Source organism: Varanus komodoensis, unplaced genomic scaffold (assembly GCF_004798865.1).
Source record: "Varanus komodoensis strain SLA01 unplaced genomic scaffold, ASM479886v1 scaffold7_3, whole genome shotgun sequence".
NCBI lineage: Eukaryota > Metazoa > Chordata > Lepidosauria > Squamata > Varanidae > Varanus > Varanus komodoensis.
In genome coordinates this window covers 5,767,846-5,786,040 of record NW_025336480.1, presented here as the reverse complement: position 1 = coordinate 5,786,040, position 18,195 = coordinate 5,767,846, and the positions used below count along the sequence as shown (strand labels likewise).

General features: G+C 44.4%; 1 protein-coding gene across 2 annotated transcripts in view; it reads right to left on the bottom strand.

Moving 5' to 3' along the window:
* PPP2R2B (protein phosphatase 2 regulatory subunit Bbeta) overlaps positions 1 to 18,195 on the bottom strand; it is a 269,665-nt gene that overhangs the window by 17,316 nt on the left and 234,154 nt on the right. For both annotated transcript variants that reach the window (XM_044454367.1, XM_044454366.1), the window contains exon 5: positions 14,451 to 14,628. In XM_044454367.1, coding sequence (XP_044310302.1) covers positions 14,451 to 14,628 — 178 coding nt within the window. The remainder of the gene's footprint in view (positions 1 to 14,450; positions 14,629 to 18,195) is intronic.

Genomic DNA, 18,195 nt, shown 5'->3' with positions numbered 1-18,195 from the left:
CCCCCGAGTCCCCGCTTTATCATCTAGTGGTGCTAGGGAGAGTGCTGCTTCTCAAGTATGTTGCTTTATCAGCCATCAGCCACGCGCTAGGCATTGATTCAAAATTACTCCTCACTCATTAGTCAACTACGCTGCCCCTGGCTGATGGTCAGTGCACAATAGATTTTCTAATTCAGAAAACAAAATCAATCAGTAACACCAGGGGAAATTGTCTGAAGAAAATAAACAAGGTGGTCAGCTGCAATGAAAGAGAGAGCTGGGCTATTTTTTCTCATGAAAATTAGGAGATATTAGCTCCTGTTTTTTCTCCTTTGTCCCTGCATTTCTTGTGTACTGAATCTGACTAGTCATGGCCTACTCCTTATTTTCTGTCAGCATCTGCAGGATAATGGTAAAAGAGGTGATAGTCTAGTGATTTTAAAGCTCCACTACAAGGACACTGAAGTGCCTCAGCTTTACAATTTACCAAAGTTATGGTAAGATATGGCAACTCTTATGGACCATTCAATACCTTAATCATTCAACAAACTACATTCAGGTGTCCTACTGTCTGTCATTAAGAACCTTCTCCTCTTCCTCTTAGCAAAAACACCTTGGCTTGGCATACATTAATCACATTGTTCCTTTAAGTGTTTTGCCCCAATAAATTAGGAAATTCAGTTCATTAAACTGAAGTCCGATTCATTCAGCGAAGGTTATATTCCACTTGTCCAATGAAGAACATTCCAAACTGATTTGTATCGGAGAGAGATGTCAAAATGATAAGGCTGTAACAGTGCTATTTGGGCATTGCAAAATGTGTGTGGGGGAAACCGGGTCAACCCACAACCCTGCCTCAGCATTGCATCCTGACAGTTTGACACTTGACCTTCTGACATGGAACAGGGAAGTGTGAGGGGGGCCTCTATGTTGCACTGTCCGGACACAGAAAGGATTCCCGTGCCTTCACCTTCAGCCTCAGAATCCTCCCGCAGGCTACATCCCTTCCACAAGTTCTCTGAACATCTGAATGGTGGTTTGCCTGCAGATTGAAACTGTCCTAAGAGGGATTCCACAGCTGCGTCCAGAGAATTCCTAGGGCTGACCATCAAAATTGCACAGCCATACTATTTTTTCTACTTTAATAGAACTGCTGTGGTAAGAAACAAGACAGAAGTGGGAAAAGGTGGGAGGGTTACGAGTAGAAATTATCATAATTTTGGCCCCCTATAAAATCCTGTGAACAAAACAAAGGTGATGGCAGAATTAAAAACAAAAAATAAAACACCTTGATTACTTCAGCATCAGGCCAGCATTTCTCCAACTGCCACTCTTGTTCTCTTCCACTTAAACATTTAATCTGATCAAGAGTTTTGGAGATCTTGAAATCTTTGATGTTTCATCAAAGATTTCATCAAGTTTCATGATTTCATTTCATCAAGTTCATCAAAACTTGTACCAAGTTTCTGGGGGTTTTTTTCTTCTATTGACCAACAAAGCTATGTATGCTTTTTCATAGACATGCTTAACAGTGCTCATATGATAGTGCTCATTAGCTAGATAAAAGTAAAATATCTAAGACATGTCATTGTGTATTAAGTTTCTCCTTGTATCCTTGTTTAATATAATCTAATATGAATCTATTAATATCACTATGTGATGGAATGGAGCCGAAATGTAAAAAAACTGTAAATCAGCAACAACAACCCACCCACTCACAGCCACTCTTCTGAGGAATATTTTATGTCTGTCAAACATGTTGACTGAGAGGAAACATTAAATGTTTCATGTTTAGATGCTCCACTCATTACTGGATGAGTTCTAAATCTGACAGAACATTACAATAGTGCTTTCCTGAAGAAGCAAAGCAACAGATCCTTTTGTATTGCCCATCTAGTGCCCATGATCAGAGCACATCCTGTTTGCCCACATCATGTCCATAATCTAAAGGAGCATCATTGCTGATGAAGAAGGCTCTCTAAGCCCCCAAAATGCTCACTTCTACCAGCCAGTTCTATGTGTCTGAATGCAGGATCCTTGAGAGAAGCCAGTGGGCTAGACAGCACACAGAGAGAAAAGGGGAAGGTGATCCCTTGTGAGGGAAGATATACTAACACAACCTTAGAGCACTCCATGCCAGCACATGGTCATGATCCTGCCTAGGTTTCTTTGTTTAAACCCCATAAAATAGGTACCACTCATCCCACAATGTTGCTCTCTGCTTAGGTCGGCCAGTTAATACTTTGCTTGTTATACCTTTCCATTATCCAAGCATTTTTCTTTTGCTCATGACCACAGGAATTTTGCTTCTGTTAGTTACATTGCTACGCTATGAATATTTACACAGAAGTAAGTCCCACCGTGTCCAGTGGGACTTCCTCCCTGGAAACTGTGCCTAAGACTATCCTGCATGCCTAAGAGAATTCCAGTAGGGGAGAAGGATGCTTCTGACCTCATACCATCCTAGTTAGTCCAGGGTCCACAGGAACGACTTGGGGTTCCTCCGCTGCCTTCCCTTTCCCCATCACAATCAAAATGGGCACCTAGGAGCACATCATCACCACTACCACCTCCTCTTCCTCTTCCTCCTCCTCCTCCACCACCACCACCACATCTCAGGACCTGTGAGCAACATTATGTAGAGCAACATTAAGAAGCACTGCAGTGAAAATGTGTGAGGGCTAATACGCGCTAAATAAACCAAACATAACAGACTCTAGCAAAAGACTCATCAACATTATATCTGCAGAGCAGCTACACCTGTCTTGGTTGAAGAAAGATTTGCAGCACAATTTGGATTGCAGCTGGGAATACATTATGAGCACTTTGAGATATCAGGCATTTTTTTTTAACAGAAGTCTCGCAGGGATGTCAGTGTCCACACTAATTAAATCTTAGCCTGGGCTTCTTTATTGATTTTAGTATAAGGAAAACCAGCAGTCAAAGTAGCAGCACAGTAAAAGAAAATCTCATCTCCTCCCACATTATCTGCTGACTTTCAGATTACAACTGCTTGCTTTGGCCAAGATGGAAGAGGCACTATTTTGCTTTGCCCCCCCCCCCCCCCCGCCCCCTTTGGGGCAAAATGAAAGTTGAAAGAATGAAAAGCCTTATGCCAGAAGTTATTTCTTGTCTTAATAACTGCTGTCAGGATCAAAAATTTTGCATTCAAATTCTGATTCAAGATAATCACAGGTGGAAAAAATCCTAGGGTTCAGGCTGGTTTAGGCATCCAAACATTTTCAGTTGCCTCAGTCCTTCAAAGTGGAATCCCCGATTAGTAGAGATGATCTTTTGATGACCGGCTTCCCCAGTTGTGCTTTGCTAGGGTGGCCACTGGTGTCAAGCAGTTTTAGATTTCTCACTACAAAAAACCCAGCAGGGAGCAATTCTGCAGGCTTTATGGGGGCTCAGTTTCGAGAAAGAGGGGAGGAGAGAAAGCACAGAGGCTTTCTTCGCCCCATGCGGAAACCAAATTAAGTCCCTGCTGTTAACAGGAGGAACGGGAGGATGAGAACACCCCCTTCCTGTAGGGATTACTGAGAAAATATGGTTGTGTGAAAAATACTTTTGTTAAGGTTGTATGATGGGGAAATTGGATAGTTGGACATACCTCCCTTGTCATCCTCTCACCAATGAAAACTCTGCTGGAGAGAGATAAGGCATCCAAGTCACCGAGCACGTCCCCTGCATAAGGCCTCCCTGAACAAGCAAGCATTGCTTTGAGTTGTAGGCCTTATGGATGAATAAAAAGTAACAGACCAGTGGTTAATTAGGACAGGTCTCTACCTGAAAGCTCATAAAGGACACAAGTGTGAAATTGTGGATTGTCTAACAAATATCTGCAACTTGTCCCTAAAATGAGTTTCTGCACTTAAAGGAATGAAAATCAGTCAATTCAAGGCAGATCTCTAAAACTGAATTCAGGAAATCACGGACTTGTGGTAAATGTGTTTTCATTTTTGTTTGTATACTTTTGCATTTTGTAAGCTACTTTTAGTGAGGGGAAAAAGCGGGGTATGACTTTCAATAATAATAGTAGTAATAATAATGGAGGAGGAGGAATCACAGCGACAATGGTAACAGCAGAATGCTGCCCAATATTAATGAGCCCTTGTGCTACTAGGATAGGAAGCTAAAACTGACTATTCAGTTGGAAGCATACAAGGGAGCTCCTCTGACTTGCCCCATTCTGGAAACTCATTGCAGGAACTGTTTTAGGAAATACTAGTTCCTGCTGTGCTTGTGGCTGCCTGATTATAAATAAACCTTTCTAGCCCTTTGAGAATTGCAACAAGCCCTTGGATATGGCAATCCACTAGGCACTCTATACTTTAAAAAGCCTTCAGCTGAAGGACTTTAAAAAGGTGTTGACAAAGTCCCTCAACCGAAGGCTCCTAAGCAAAGATAGCGGGTCAGGGAATAAAATAGTGGGATCTTATGGATTTGTGACTGGTTAGAACAGAAAGCAGAAAGTAGCTATGGACAAAAAACTCTCACAATGGAGGGAGTTAAGAAGTGGGATCCCGAGAAGATCTGATTGGAAAGAACCAATGCTTTTCATAAGTCCATAAATTATCCAGAGTTAGGAGTGAGTTATAGGGTAGCTCGTTTTGCTGAAGACATCAAAGGTGGTTAAAAACAAATAGCTGCCACGAGAAGTTCTAAAAGGATCTTTCCAAAATGGGTGAACGGATAACGCAATTGCATAAACAATTAACTTTCAGTATGCAGAAAGTGATGCATGTTGGGTCAGACTTCAAATGCACACTGATGAGGACCGCGTTGTCACTGAGGGATCTTGGGGCCGTGGTGGAGAGCTCCAAGGGAAGCCAACCAGGTGCGTGGTAGGTACGAAAAAAGGTAAATCTCATATTAGGGAACATTAGGAATGGGATAATGTACATAATGCTTTCATACAAAGCTATGGTGGGAACTCTGTATACATTTCTGGCTAATGCAACTCATAAAGAATAGCGAAAAGGCAAGGAAAGTGCAAAAGAAGGCAACCAAAATATTACCAGAATGGAGGAATTCCTCAACAGTAAAGGCTTACCATGTTTGGGGTGCCTTAATTTAGAAAAAGGCAGAGATCTATTTATAAATTACGTTTCTATAATACCCAATAGCTGAGGTGCATGCAGTTATGCATGGGGTGCAGGAAGTGGATAGAGAGAGCTCTCTCTCATCTAATGCTGGACCCAGGGTCATCACTACAAGATTCAGGACACTCTTCTTGAAGCAGCACACAGCTAAACTATGGAATTTGCTACCCCAGGATGTGGCAACATCCACCAACTTAGCTGGCTTTAAAGGATTTAGACCAATTCATGAATGACTAGGCTCTCCATGGCTACTAGTCATGATGGCTGCAGGGAGTAACTGTGGGGGAGGACAATTTCATCCTTACCCCGATGTGCACTTCCCATGGGCATCTGGTTGGCCACAATGGGAAACAGGCTCTTGGGCCAGCTAGGCTCACGATCTGGTCAAGCAGGGCTCTTCTTACGTCCTGGGTTTTTACTTACGACACATCAACCAGGCTGCTTTGCAAGGCATGGACCATATTAAAATCTAGCTGGCCTTCGCCATGCATAAGGCTAGCCAGCTATGAAAGCCAGGGTAGCATAGCCACTGCCTGTGGAATTCAGTGGGACCTGTTCCCAAGCAAGTGTGCACAGGATGGCAGCCTAAAAGACTGAGCTGTGAATACACTGGATGTCCTAAGGCAAGTCACGTACTTCAGCCCCTCACCTGAAATATGCAACATGGAGATAATGACAGGTAAAGTACTCTGAGCCTTCAAAAATTCTACCTAAATACTAAGTACTCTATGAGCTGGTTTCCTGTAGAAATCAGTTCAAATCCTATTCAACCATGGAGACATGGGGCAGCCATAAGCAATTCATTCTCTTTCAGTCCCACTTCTCCATCTACAAGACTGGAATAATCACACTTTCCTACATTGCAGCGTTGCTGTTCAGGCAGTACTGAGATTATGAATGTGAACTACTTTGAATTTCTAGGAATGCTAACTTTTAATTAGAAACCACTTACAACACTCTCCCCATGAGGTGCCCCACGAAATGACTGCAATGTGCAGAGGGCACTTGCATGCGTCTTCACCTGCAATGCTTCCACACTATGGCTAGATATTTGGGGCGTGTGAAAACTGTCCATGCAAAGCCAGCCATGGCCAAGTTTCAAGCTGCTTCTATTCGAGGTAAGGCGATGACGTGCAGGGCAGCTTAAAGCACAAGCATTCATGTTGCCTGCTTACAGACACTCTTGCTAATATCCTTCAGCGCGTACCTTTAATTCCTCTGATGCCCATCTTCTGGTTAGCTGGAAGGACTGTGATTCAAATCACAAGCCAAGAAGCTAAGAATTACGACTCTCTTTCCAGCCTACCAAAGAAGTACCTTAGTTACATCTTTTCCATTACTACTGCTATGCTTTGGAGGCATTTATTGTATACACTACTTTATGCTCCATTTTGTTCACAACAAATCCCCAAGGATAATATTTCTAATAGGCAGGAAGGAAACCAGTGGAAGGCAAGTTTGCACATCACTGTGGAATTGCTGGCAAGAGCTAAGAATGGGGGGCGGGGTGGGAGGAGTGGCTCAGTGTTAAGACTTTTGGTTTCACTTCTCAAGCTATGCAACCTAGAGCAGCCCTACTCTGGAGGAAGTTTAAGCTGGTTAGCTATAGATCTAGCTGCTTTAGGACACACTAATGACGCTGCCTAGAACGCTCCAAACTTGGAGGCTTGCTGACATCCCATGCAGGGCAAGGGGAGCACGGAAGTGAAGGTTGCCTCCGCAGTCCTCCCCCCATGCAAAGCAGCCAGTAGGAGAAAAGGAAGGTGATGTGCCACCAGGATGCATCACAACCCGGCCAGTTCCCTCCCCTTCCTCCCTTACCTCTCTTTACACCCCCCCCCCCACTCCTCCTGCATGCCAGGTTGCTCTTATGGCCTCAGAGGACCAGGTGTCGTGATGCTTTCTGAGCTGGTTGCAAGGGGGTTAACAGGGTGGATTCCCAGCTCTGACCTTTTTGCTCAGAGCTGGTAATCTGAATCTAGAAGCACAACTGGGGTCATATGCTTATTTTTTACAGCCCCAGAAAATTGCACAACTGTTTATACCATCTATACAATCATTTATCATCAGCCTTTCACAAATGCAAAGGGGTGCACTGCTGGCTGTCCTGTATGTGCAGCCTTGCCACGTCCATTTTAGCTGTCAAAGGGGGCAGCAAAGTGGATCAGTTAACAGATGGGTAAGGAGAGACCATAGATAGGCAAATCCCTTCGGGGACCAACTGCATGGCTGCCAATTGAAAAACAGCAGTAACGGAGGAAAAGTGTTTAAATCAGGTGCATCAAAGCAGGGGGATGATATTCCCCTAGTTGATATGATGCTTTGGTTTTAAGTGAGGATCTGATAGTTCTCTGTATGTTCCACCTTTTCAACACTTCTCAAACTCTCCAGGTACTCCAGAAAGGATAGATATTTGCTCTCCCCACCTTCTGTGGCTCCCTTTTGGAGTTCCTACAGCTGCAGCTACAGTGGTTCCCTGACAGCTCTGTTTAAAGATTCAGACGCATATGAAAATATAATGCTGGGAAGCAACCTGGAGGAGAAATCTGCATACCAGCAAGAACTGCTCCTTCATCCACGTGCACAACTTAACCCTCCTTTTCCTTCTCAGCCTTCACACTAACACAAAATTTCCCTCAACTTACTTCCTAGCCATTCAATATGTGTATCTTTCTGCATTGAAACAAGAAGTGGAGAACCACAGCAATGGCAGCAGAAAGTACTCTGCAAAGTATCCCTCCTTTCTAGAGCAGCTGGAAACTCAAGACCATGTTGAAAAGGTGGAAGATGCCAAAAAGGAAGATGCCAACACTGGAAACTGACAGTTCAGCACTCAAAAGTCAAAGAATCGCATCGCTCAGTGGGCGATTTGCAACAAAAGGTGAGTGTGGGGTGCTGACTTTTGCTGCTTTCCCCACTTGATGGTGCTTTTTAATCGACAGCTCGGCAATCAGCGCCTAGCGACTGTACATGAGCTACTGCTACTCTCCTTGGCGGCCGAAACAGGCAGGGAAACTGACCAGCAAGCCTTCCCATATCACAAATGTGCACTTGCGCACAACTGGGGGAAACAGGTAAATAAACAGTATGGACTTCCTGGAGCCAAATTACATTAAATTAAATTAAATGGGCTGGCAAACTAGACAGTCACTCCAAAGCGCCTCCTGGTGGAGGGGTTGTCTCTGGCAGTGGCATAGGCAAAGCTGTAAAGACTAGCAAGGGGTTTTGTTTCTCTTGCTGAACGGCTAAGTAGCCAAACCCTACAAAGCACTATAAAATTGCTTTCCCGGGCTTGGTCGATGTGACAACCAGTTGTAGGTCGGAAACCCCTAGAACAAGCCATGGGTGTTCATGTTGGCTTGCTGCCAAAAAAAGCCACCTGCAGGAAGCAGTCTGGGTTTGGATGAGAGAACAACCTGCAGTGGTCAGTTACCCCTGGTGGGCTGTCATGTCATGTGGACCAGGTCAAGGACTAACTGGGCATAAGTGGTTTGGCAAATGCCAATCTGTTCCACCCATTTTCGAGCGTGCATGCATGCCAATGCACGTAACTTAGGCCAGGGTTTGTGGCTCAGTAACAAAGCACTTGTTTCACATGCAAAGCAACCCAGATTCAACCTGCAGCATATTCAGGTAGGGCTGGGAAAGGCCTCTTGGGGGAAACTCTGGAGATCTGCTATCCGTCACTGCAGAGGCTGCTGCTTGCCCACTCACTGCCCACCACCTTGCTTGCTTCTGCTGCTTCTCCTAACACAGTCCTTACCTCTGGGGCAAGGAAGCAGGTCGTCTGCAGGCCCGATTCCTTGCTGCTCAGTATGCTAGTTAAAAATAGCACTAAGCGGAGGGGCAGGGGTGATGGGTGACGTCGTGGCTCCTGTTGGTGCCAGGCGTTGCCAACCCTGGTGTGGACAATCCTGAGCTCAGTGGTCTGACTCAGTATGATGCGGCTTCTAAAGTCTGCCTGCCTCATTTTTGTTAGATAATGCCTATATTTATTTCTGATGGATTGCTTCTATGGCATTATCTCTACATTTCTCTGCAATACGCCATCGCAACTGAAACAACATCCTGCTCACAGTACATGTGGTGGCAGTCCTGTTCGCTTCAACCCGGTGGAAGTGGTGAGCTCAGCTGCAAGAGCAAAGTGAGCACACGGGCGAGGGGACGGAAGCTGGTCTGCAGCATAACCAAATCAGAACAAAGATCAAAGCAAAGGAGTGATCTGTATCCCAAGATTCACCAGATCCTAACTGCCCTTGGAGCACAAGACTGGGTGGCTAGGCTTTAGGTGTTTTTATGGTTTGTCGATTTTATCATACCTATACACTGAAACTTCATTATGCAGAATCATTTGCTTCTAGAGAGCTGTAATAGATGGCTCCAACATGAAATGTATAAGGCTGTGATTTTACAGCTGTAGAGCATATAATTGAGATGCTGGGCTGCCTTAACAGTCTGCTTTAAAAAAAAGTGACAGCAGAGTTTGAAAGCAACCTGCCATCCTGACGATAGTCAGTTTGCTGCTCTAAACACAAACAAAGCAAGCACACACATCATGGCTTAATAAATCCCCTTATTTTGCTGCTTGCATAAAGCACTCCAAGCCTCTAAGAAGTGTCAACTGGATGCCTGAAATGTAGCTGGCTGCACTCCTGCAGTGCATGTCCAATTCATGTTTGAAGATGCATGCCTGCACGTGCACACAAACATGCGTGCACACACACACAGGTCAACATTTTGCACTTACACACACTCTACTCACACAGGCAGTTCTGAACTGGTTCTCACTTGCGGGTGGAGAGCAATGGTAAGTCACCTATTCTCACCAGGGTAAACTACTTCTACAGGGTAAACTACTTCTACAAAATTAAATGTCTTTCCCCTCTCGGACCACAAACCCGGTAGAGAAGAATCCCTGAGGAATGTGCTTAAGGCTTTCATTTTTGAGAGTGACTGGACCTTGGAAGGCACCTGTGCAGTCACGTTTTGTGCTATATGCATGCCATGTGCTGATACTGTCGCTCTTGAAAATGCTTAGCATTTGCCCACTATTTGTCTCTCTTTTAAAGAGAAGTGAGTGGCAATTTTGCAACTGTCTACTGTCCTCCAGTGGACAGAATTCAGCTAGGCATCTATACACTCAAACCAAGATAGCGAGGCAGCCTCTTAGCAGTGGGATCGGATTTGTCACATGCTGACATGTTCCATCTATAACTCACTGATAGGTCAGAAGGCCGCCTTCCTTTAGAATATACCAGGGTGAGAAAAGACGGGCTGTTATAGCTCTTGGCAAGAACGAAATGCTGCAGAGTTACCATGAGAGAGTGCAAAGCCCAAATACCTCCAGTTTTCCCCAGAGCTCTTGCTTACGATGGATACAGGGGGTCAAGACCAGTTATGAATATCACAGCAGTTGCGACCATCTCCTTCCAAAAGCTGTATAATTGCCAAGAACAAAGTACCTCTGTGCAAGGAATAAGAAAACTCAAGCAATATGTGTGGTGCCAGATCAATGCACAGTGCTGTGCTCTTTGAGTCAGTAGCACACATGTGCATTTCCCTGAGGATGCCTTGCCATCGCTTCGGAGTGCGGTGGAGAATCATTTCTTTTGTCAGAAGTCGCCAACTGAAGTCGGAGGTGATATTGCTGCTGTGATGCACTTTGGGCAAAAAGCAGCCCTGGCAAGGCAGAGGGTGAGACTCAGTGGCAGAGTCTCCAATGCTCCAAGCACCTCACACAGGCTCCAACTCTGCACCTGCAAACAAGCCTGCAGATCTCTGACTCAGCACGGCAAAATCACACGACCACCTCACCACGTGCCCATTGCCCACATTTCCGGATGGATCCGTGCAAGTTAGGTCCTTACAACTTACTGATATGCCAGGTTCTCTTAGCTCTTCCCACTCTCCCCAGGCAGTAGAGTTGGAAGGGGCCACGATGGCCATCGAGTCCGATCCCCTGCTGTTGCAGGACACTGCAAGTCTGTTATTGTTCCTTTGATCTCTCTTCACCAAGACTTCCCATGACTTGTGCCTCATGTCCTTCCCAGCTAGACTGTACCCCTTTTTGTTAGATCATATACTCACCCAGTAAATCCTCAACCCACCGGCTGGAAGAGAAGAAGGAAGAATGCACGCGCTCATGCATGACTATGGAAGCATTCATAGACCATAATCTTCAGAGAGCCCTAACGGAGCTACATGTATCCATTTACTCGAGAGCATCATTGTCCAAGAGCAGTTTGTGGAATCCCAGGCATGTTCTGGCCATGCAGATGGAGCTGAATCATTTCCAATGCCCCCGTTTTTACCCCTGTTGCGGCCGAGTCTCATTTGCATACCTGTTTCTGGCAGCCTGTCATACATCTATAGTATACAATGGAAACGACTTATTAATATTTCTTCTCCATGTGCTCCCCAATGGCACCTGTCTTTCTAAATTACACCTTGCCATTACTTTCCCCCCACACCCACGCGCTCTTCTAAGCGAAATCCAACAACTTGTCAACTGAGCTGGAAAGCTGCACCCTGTGATAATGCCCAGCTGCGCTGCATTCTGATTCCAAGCTGGAGCAAGTGGAAGCCTCACTGTGGTCGGCAGAACGGCCATGCTGGTGCCAAGAAATCAACGTTTTAAAAGCAGGGCCGCTTAAAACACACACAACTAAAGGAAGCAAAAAAGCCTCAAGCCATCACACTCTGCTTGGCATTAGTTCTAGTTTTACAGCAATGGTAAATAGAGAAGGAAGCTTGCAACAAAATATTGGCTACAAGGTATCGGAAACCTGGAATATCCTTCTACCAAGCAAGTGACCATTGGAGAATGTCCTCCCTGATGGCACAACTCTCTTCCCTGCACAATCTTAATCTCAAGCCCCATCTTCTGCTTCCTCATTTCCAAGATTCTAACACCCAACCACATTTTCCCCTCTTCCTCTCTATGCATCCTCCTTCGCTCTCTTTCTCCTTCTTCCCCAGTACATGTGCTGTCAATGTTCTCCCTTTATTCTTCCTGTTTTATCTTCTCCCTGAGGCAAGTGCTGTAGCTACAAGTCCACAATAAAGGATGCAGGTTTTCCTATTTCAGTTCCACTAAATGTGTATATGGGGCTGCAGCCCGACACCCAGACTGTTAACCATTCTTCTACAGTGAGCAAAAACCTGGGCCCTGTACACTGCAGAGTGGGAACTGCTTCTCTACAGCATCTGCCCACACTGTTCTGCTAATCATTTGAATAAGCATTATTACCTAATTATCAACAAGGAAACTTCATTTCAGAGCCTCAGAATCACAAATAGGAATGCATGAGAAATCCATTACAGATTGTTTCTTTTTAGGATTTATCAAATGAACATATATGTTCTGAGCTTGCAAGGTGATTTGCAGAGCATAAAAATATGCCTTCAGCAGCATGTGCACATTCGAAAAGTGTGTGTGGAAAACGCACATTTTGAATAAAAATGGTTTAATCATTGGGAAAAGAACACACACATGTTGGAAATATGCACAACGGATGCATACATTTGGAAAAATCCACAGAATGATCTGCACAGAGTTTCCTACAAAAACAAAAAGCAAAGCTCACCATCTGATACAGTTTTCCTGTGGAAAGAACTTTGAGACAGAATTTGAAGAACTGTGGTGAGCTTGAGTTTTGTTCATTTACATATCCTTACTCATGTCAGAATTGTGCATCATATGGGAAGGATAAAAGACCAAACTTGCCTACTCTGGCACCCTATTTTTCTTTCTCTCACAAACCTCCTCACCTCCAGGAAGTGCCTTGGAAAAACACTCCCCAGCAACCTCTTACCTAAATTACACCACAAGTGACTACAAGTCCCTCACATCTAGTTTTAAGCGGCACAGAATTCCCCATCTTCACTCACTTGCAAAAACCTTTCCACTTCATTTCTTCAGTGCTACTGCCAAGAGGAAGCAATCTAGCATTTACTCAGACAACCTAAAGAGGAAGTAAGGCATTCCCTCTTTATGATGCTACTGCAAGAGGAAGGGACACTCAGTAACTTCTACCCCAGAGATGGGAGGAAATGCTGCTTTCTCAGTAGTCCACCCTAATCCCCCATTTACCATTTTGCTTCACACCAACCGTGGTAGGAACCGTTACTATGTAGCCTTTCCAAAATTAGAGCTAGACTGAGCAAATCTGAATTCTTATACAAGCATGCAAAAGCCCTCACCTTCAGCTTCTTTTATTTGACAATACTGACTAGGTTCACACTAGAATCACACAACCTGACAAGTCATGGTGGTTCCAAGCCAGGGTGGCTTGTTGTATTGTCTGAACCCAGCCGAAGTAGCTTGTGTGTGGTTAAGAAAGCTGGTATATAATCCAGTGTAGCTTATCATGTCATGTGAACCCAGTTACTGTCATATAGGGACCAGGACAATCCTGTGGGTTCTTCCCTCCCAGTCACTGCCCTTAGCAGTGAGATGAAAGCAATGGGCAGAAGGAAAGGAACCACACTATGGTCCTGGTCAACTGGTTCCTCTATGCCAGTATCTCAAACACAAGAATCTGAAGGTGAGCCCTTTTTCCTCTTATATAACGTGGGAAAGAATCGCCATCCACACAGTTTCTTTGTTCAGTACCAGAACAGCAGGGGAAGACATCATGGTGATGCAGCTCCTATGTTGCTAAAGTTAAGTGTGAATTCTTTCCATGCCAGCACCACAACAATAAATTGGTTTGGAATGATATGAGAAAGAGCCTGTGCCACGGATTGCCTCTGGATGACCAAACTGTACTTTCACACAACACAAAGCAGCTTTGAAATGGTTGGTACCGAGTTAATCCAAAGGCTGTGGGTATTCTTTAGCCACTTGTACAAACCTGTCAAGGCATTCGTGGCACGGGGAACATTGCCCATCATCTTCCAGCCTCTACTTTTGTGTGTTCTTGGAAAGACTGAAATGCAAAGCAAAAGACACTGGCGACTCCCCCAATACAGATTAAACAAAGTGTCTCCTAAAGGTGTCCCATCATTTTTCCTGTATTTCCTGGTACATTCTTCTTATAGAAGAAATGCATTTTCTCCTGCCTATTCTGTGTCAGACTACGCTGTGAGAAACTGTAGCAAGAAAAAAAAAAAAAAACAATAAGCAAGTTGATGGACTCACATACAACTTGGAATCTCAAACTTTTCCACACTTTTGAAAAAAGTGCTACATGCTAAAAATAGGTGCAGTGAAAGGACAAGAATAAACATAAAATGCACTTTAGAACACAACCAACCAACCATTCAAGAGGTGCAAACTTGAGGTTCAAGCAAGGAGCTTCTTCTCAAAACAGGTTTCTTCTGAGTGGATGATAACTCCAGCCACATTCATGAAGCAAAGGATACTAAAACTTTGATTGGTTATTTCAAAGTTCCATAAGTTTATCCTCAAATCATCTGCGGACATGTAGGTTTCATAGTCACTGTTCACAGATATGGAGTTGATGTGATATGTGTGTGCATTTGCGAACACTCTCCTGGGAGTTGCCTCCACCATTAAATCCATGGGCCTTAGCACAGGTACCTGGCAAAGACAAGAAACACACAGAGTTAATCAAAGGGAATACATATATTTTATTGTCAAAGGAAGTATCACACTGTGTTCTGCTGCACAGCCATTTGCCTCTAATTTGCAAGTATGGCTCTCCGATTCCTGTCTCTCACCTGAAATCTTGTGCTGGTTCATGAACATGACAGTTAACAAAGTGTGCTCCCCACCCCTAGTTCCCATTCATTTTGTTCAGTTCAGCTGAGATCTGCCCACACACTGAATTTACGTAGACACATTTGTTTACTCCTTTTCTGAATTCTGCAGAAGAAAAGGCCATCGTGGGAGAGGAAAAATATTTGAATGTGGAAACAGAAGGCGGACAAAGGGTTAAGGGCCCCTCCCCTACTGCTTTACTCCTTAAAATATTCCCCTTCCAAAGCAGCTTTTCTTGCCAGAGGAGTAACAGCATCAGGGCTGGGTTACAAGAGTATGTGCATAATCATGTAGTTAACCCCTTTTGTCTCCAGAGAATGGATGTCTTAAGAAAGGGAGACACAGAGCATGAAGTAATATAGTAGTGAAAGACATATGGCATGGCTAGAAAGATTTTATATCATTGTGGTAAAATAGAAGCTGAGTAGCAAGAAAATTGGAACACTGATTTTAGCATTACAGCAAGAACATGAATTCAAAGAAATATGCCTAACACTGATGTATTTAGAATATTTTTACCTGCTGTTTCTTATGAGTTTGATACAGCTAACTAACTCAACTTCCATAAAATTCACTGATAGGAAAATATTAAAGCTACACACAAAAGCATCTGCCATGGTAAATCAGTGGGATTTAACTCATTGTTATTGCTTTCCTGATGTTTTACTTGCCCTCTTTCTCAGTGTTTACCTCATATTTTACTGATGTTTTATAGCACAATTTTGTGTGACAGCCCAGAACCCTCCTTGCTCGAGAGATTATGCACTTTCTATTAAGGCTGAAGACCCACGGAGGCAAAAGTCACCTCTATGTGCACGCCCTATGAAAGATACAGAAGACCAGTTTGGGCCTTTGCTCCATGGTGTGAGGAGGACAGGCTGAGGCACCACCAGGATGCTGCATCTCAGCCTCTCTCCTCCCATCCCTGCCACCCAGAATGTCCTAAAGCCGCTGGCTCCAAGTTCAGTATTCTGACCAGAAAGGCAGCTGGCCTGGTTCTTTCCACACTGGTAGTAAGTGTTGAGGGAGCATTCTCTGAGGCTGGGGTCCCAGACCTGACTTTCAAGGTCAGAACTCGAACTCTGACCTCTCCGATGGCCACCTAGATGTGGTCTGAGGAACACATGATTACATCTTTATGGTACAGTATTACTTTATTATATTTGTATTTTATTGTAGCTAGTGGCTCTCAGCGCCATTTGGTTGAAGAACAGAGTACAAATTTAGCAAACCAAGAAACAAACATCATATTGAGTCAGATCATTAGTCTACTCAACCTGTAATGATCTACTATAATGGTCTACCCAGGGCAGCTCCAGCTGTATCCAAGTTGTGGGGCAGAATCTTGCTTTTATCCTTTTAATCAGAAATATCACCACCACCGCCACCACCACCGCCACCACCACCATCATCATCAGCAGCAGCAGCATCCTTATCTTTATATACCACCTTTTTTCCTTTTGTGAAGAACCCATGGTGGCTTCATTTTATCCTTACAAGGATAGCTTCATGTTATCCTTACAAGAACAGCATTTTGAGTTAGCACAATGCTAAATGACATGGTGTAGCACAGAATTATAGAATACTATATAATTATAGTATAGTTGGAAGGCCCTAAGGAGGCCATCGGGTCCAAGTTCCTGCTCAGTGCTGGACTCCCTCTCAGAAGTCTGTCCATCCAGTTGCATCTAGAATGCCTCCAGTGTGGAAGAGCCCACAGGTCATTGGTTCCACTGCTGTACTGCTCTAACAGTCAGGAAGGTCTTCCTGATGTCCTGCTAGAACCTGGCTTCCTGTAACTTGAGCCTATTACTCCATGTCCTGCATTCTGGGATGATCAAGAAGAGATCCTGGCCTTCTCCTTTGTAACAACCTTTCAAGTATATGCATCCCTTTATGTTTCTTAAGTATAATCCAGTAAGATCCCCATCAAGAACAAATATGGTCAGCACAAGCAGACAGGAATAACAATGTAAGCAATACCTTCAGCAGCACGGCACCATAAGGCAATTTAATGTAACAAGAAGGTGTCAGTCAATGGTGGCCATTGCCAGTAAAGCATTTCCTCCAGCAATTTCTGTGTATTATTGTCTGTATGTTACCCAGGGAGATTTCCCATGGCTGTGGAGGTGGAGACAGGCATATGACAGCCAGGATCAAATGACACCTGAACATAGGAACTGCCAGCTCAGAGTCTGAGATTAATGTGATGAGCCTGCTTTCTAATTCAGCCTGACATATTCAATGATGCATCGTTTGCTGTGGAAGGACCTGGCGCAGCCATCTGGGGACATGGCCCAGCATTTTGCCCACAGACTTCAGGGAACAAGCAGTCACTCAGAGTGTCAGAAACATGATGGCTTTCAAAGGTAAAGGGTTCCACAGTCCTATCAGACTTCTCTACAAACAAACAAAATTAAGGTTTAGGCATATGATAGCACTTTGCTCTGTAAAGCTATGTAGAGAAGGCAGACATTAGCAAGTTGCTCACCTGGTCTGGCCAAAGGTTTACTCAAAGCAGAATTTGCCACCATTAGCAAGAGACAATCTACATTTTATACTGGATCCACATAAAGACATCATTCACATTAAAAGCACAAATTGGGTTTAGACCACAACAAAGATAGCCCAATTACAATTGCTTTGACAGCTGCGGGGGTGGAGAACATCTTGGATGATGTTGCCAAGGCAGTTTTCAAATGAGAGGGGAAAAAATATAACAAGCACGAAGCCAACAAGGCAAACATGCAAAAACTTCACCAAATAGTGGCGACAGGAAATTTGTCAGGTCTGGAAATTGCCAACTGGTTCTGTGTTCCAGCTTTGGCTGTTCAGAAGGTTCTCTCTAATCTAGGATCACAACACAAAATGAAGCCTGGGATGGAGAAGATAGGAGTTACTACAATTCCTAGTGGCTCCTGTTAAGCTCCTTATGACAAAGTACATGAGCTTCTATGTTCAACATGGTGGATGGGAACGATTCACCCAAAGAAGTTCTGCATCTTCTGTGGGTTCCTCCACGGAGCAGGCCATGGCCTCCTTCAAGAGAAGACCCTACAGTTAGCTTGGATCTCAGGCCAGAGAGAGCAGCAGGGCTGTGGGCAGTGAGGGATTCAGCTGAAACTTGGTGATGCACCCGTTCTTCCCAGCACCAGCTGAGTGCTTCACACTGCAGAAAGCCAGTGATCTGTGGCTACTCATTCCAGTGCCAGCCAAGTCCCATTCTTTGTGCCCCCAAGGTTGACCCTTCAAGCATGGGGGAAGGCAAAATGGGGGAGGGGGTTGATGTCAATGGGTGTTCTATGCTAAGGGTGTTCCATGCACCCTCTGTTCTGCAGAGACCCCGGTGCACAGCAGTCTGGCCTTCCACCATGAAAGTGTTCTGCA